The 2500-nt window shown below is 35.9% G+C and overlaps 1 protein-coding gene across 3 annotated transcripts in view; it reads right to left on the bottom strand.

Moving 5' to 3' along the window:
• LOC122791664 overlaps nucleotides 1–2500 on the bottom strand; it is a 384215-nt gene that overhangs the window by 270122 nt on the left and 111593 nt on the right. For all 3 annotated transcript variants that reach the window (XM_044059492.1, XM_044059493.1, XM_044059489.1), the window contains 2 exons: nucleotides 1843–1950; nucleotides 1449–1493 (listed from right to left, as the gene is read on the bottom strand). In XM_044059492.1, the coding sequence (XP_043915427.1) occupies nucleotides 1449–1493; nucleotides 1843–1950 (153 nt within the window). The remainder of the gene's footprint in view (nucleotides 1–1448; nucleotides 1494–1842; nucleotides 1951–2500) is intronic.

Here is a 2500-nt window from a genome sequence, read left to right on the forward strand (position 1 = left end):
TGCTGACCATCTAAAACATTCCAGCTATACTCTGTGGCATATTGTTGACTCAGTGACAATCTCTGCTTAACATACAAGGCCATGTCAAACCCTGAGTTGTTGGACATGCTCCACTTAAAGAAATCCCAATCCCTCAGAGGCACAAGCTCCAGGGATCTAAACCTTGTCATCACAATGAACAAAACATGCTGGAGGGATAGGTTCCTGACCCAGACACTCCCCAGAGTCTGGAACAGACTGCCCATACATGTCAAGCAGAGTGCCTCTGTGGCCCACTTCAAAAGGAACCTTGACGATTGGATGGGAGAGAGGAAATTCACCCCGGGGATCATGTCAGTCGCCCTGTCAGACAGGGGTCTAGGAAAGTAAGTACTGTGGGAAGAACTAGCCAGGGAATTGTTATGGTTAGGCTTGTATAGTCCCTAGGGCGATAGCCTAGTACCAACCTATGAACCTATGAATCTATATATAAATATATATATATATATATATATATATATATATATATATATATATATATATATATATATTTATAAATTGTGCTGTTACTGGGTTACTGGAGATGACTAGACAGGAGAAAGCCTTAGTTCCTCTTTATTAGTATCCGAAATGTATTCAATGTCTAGTTGCTACAGGTGGACCTAGCAACACGTATTTACTGCCTAATCCCATGCCTATGTCTTTAAACAGAGTTGATGAAGAATTTCTGAACTACAGAAGGTAAAAGTACAACAGGAAGGGAATTTGTAAAGAACAGAAGAAGGAAGGAAGTTTGAATGGTTGGCGATTTTACCCAAGAATTCAGGCCATTATCGTATGTAAGTATCAAACCTACCTCAACTGACAGCTCAAACTGCCTGCTGTGAGACACTGCAAAATGACATTTCCAATACTTATCTTTCAATATTGTCTCTAGGAAAGGCTCTTTTTTCAAAATTTATGTACAGTAAATACTTGGAAGTCATCATTGAATAACACAAAGAAATGAACTTTATCATATTTAATAAAATATGTGGCCTGCACAAGCAAATGCTGACAAGACACCTGCAATGATATTTATAAAATATTATATCACAATAATGTCTCAGTTCTCCATTCCTTATAGGCTACAGATTTGCACAGTTTGTTACAGACATGAAATCAGCTAGCTGGAAATGTCATCAGTGGCCTCCATCGCTTCATACAACAAATCATGGCAATGCTGGATATTGTTACGCTAAAAGATGAGTTGTTTCTAATCTGTAGTTTAAAAACATGCCAATATTTTATGTTTTTTGTCATGATCAACTAAGTGCTTCACTGGTTTTTTTTGTCCGCTGTTTTTTTTTCAATTATAAAAATTATAAAACTTATGGACCTTGCTTAAAGTCAAATCATTGCATCTGTATTGAAACAAATGTTTATAAAATAGCATGAAAGCTGTATATCACATTAAATTATCTTCATACCTTTATGAGTTTCTTTTACCACTGTTGTCTCAATTTTGGTACTAACTAGAAGAAAGAGAAACATAAATTTGATTATATGTAAAAAAGAAAATTCTATATTAAACTAAAAACATATGATTTATCAGCTAGGACAATGACTGTGCTGTCAAAGACAAAGCACAGTTTTGGGAAATCCTGACACTTTAAAAGTCATTACTTGCTGTCAATTGTCCGTTGAAATTATGTTTGCAGTAGGTATGTTACATAAATGAGAAGAAAGTCTTGATGACAGCATATGTATTGTCCTCCAATCTAGGAAATGACTACTTCATTTCAACCATTCCTCTATCCAGTAAGTTTTTACAAAATAACTCTGCTGGAAAGCTGATCATTTGAAGTGTATTTTCCTACTTGCCTTTAGAGCCTTTCTTCATGTCGATCTTCCCATGTGATGACATATCTTCATCAGAGTCTGAATCTTCATCTTCACCTCTGCCCATTTTTAAACTGACCTTGTTTCCACCTATGACATAAGATAAAATGGAATAAATTCTAATTTACTCCCTGTATGTGAGCTCAGTTATGTATATTGTTTGTTTTGGATTTCTAGAAAAGAATAGCCTGCTGCTTCCAATCTAAAACACAAATGTTTAAGTAGATGGACGTGCATCTTTTTTGGAATACAAAATGCATGTACAGAGATGACCACATCTCAGTAAAACGTTGATTATAGTGCTAAATCATAAAATCTAAAGTCATTATACTGGAATATAATGCTGCACTCCAAGTATTGTTAACTGTCGTATCAGAAATAGGACATGAAATAGCCTACAATATCCTTCTAATGTAAAATAACTTGAAATACACAGCAAACAATGACATCACAGGACAAATATACTCACTAAAGCAGGTGAAATGTAATGCCTCACCTTTGTATGGGTACATTATTACTTCTCTACTCACACAGACCCATGTCATATGTAGTAGCCATATACTGTATATTGGATTTTGTGTGTGTGTGTGTGTGTGCGTGTGTGCGTGTGTGCATGTGTGCATGTGTGTGTGTGTGTGTG

Source organism: Protopterus annectens, chromosome 17.part0 (assembly GCF_019279795.1).
Source record: "Protopterus annectens isolate FY-2018-M chromosome 17.part0, PAN1.0, whole genome shotgun sequence".
Taxonomy (NCBI): Eukaryota; Metazoa; Chordata; order Ceratodontiformes; family Protopteridae; genus Protopterus; species Protopterus annectens.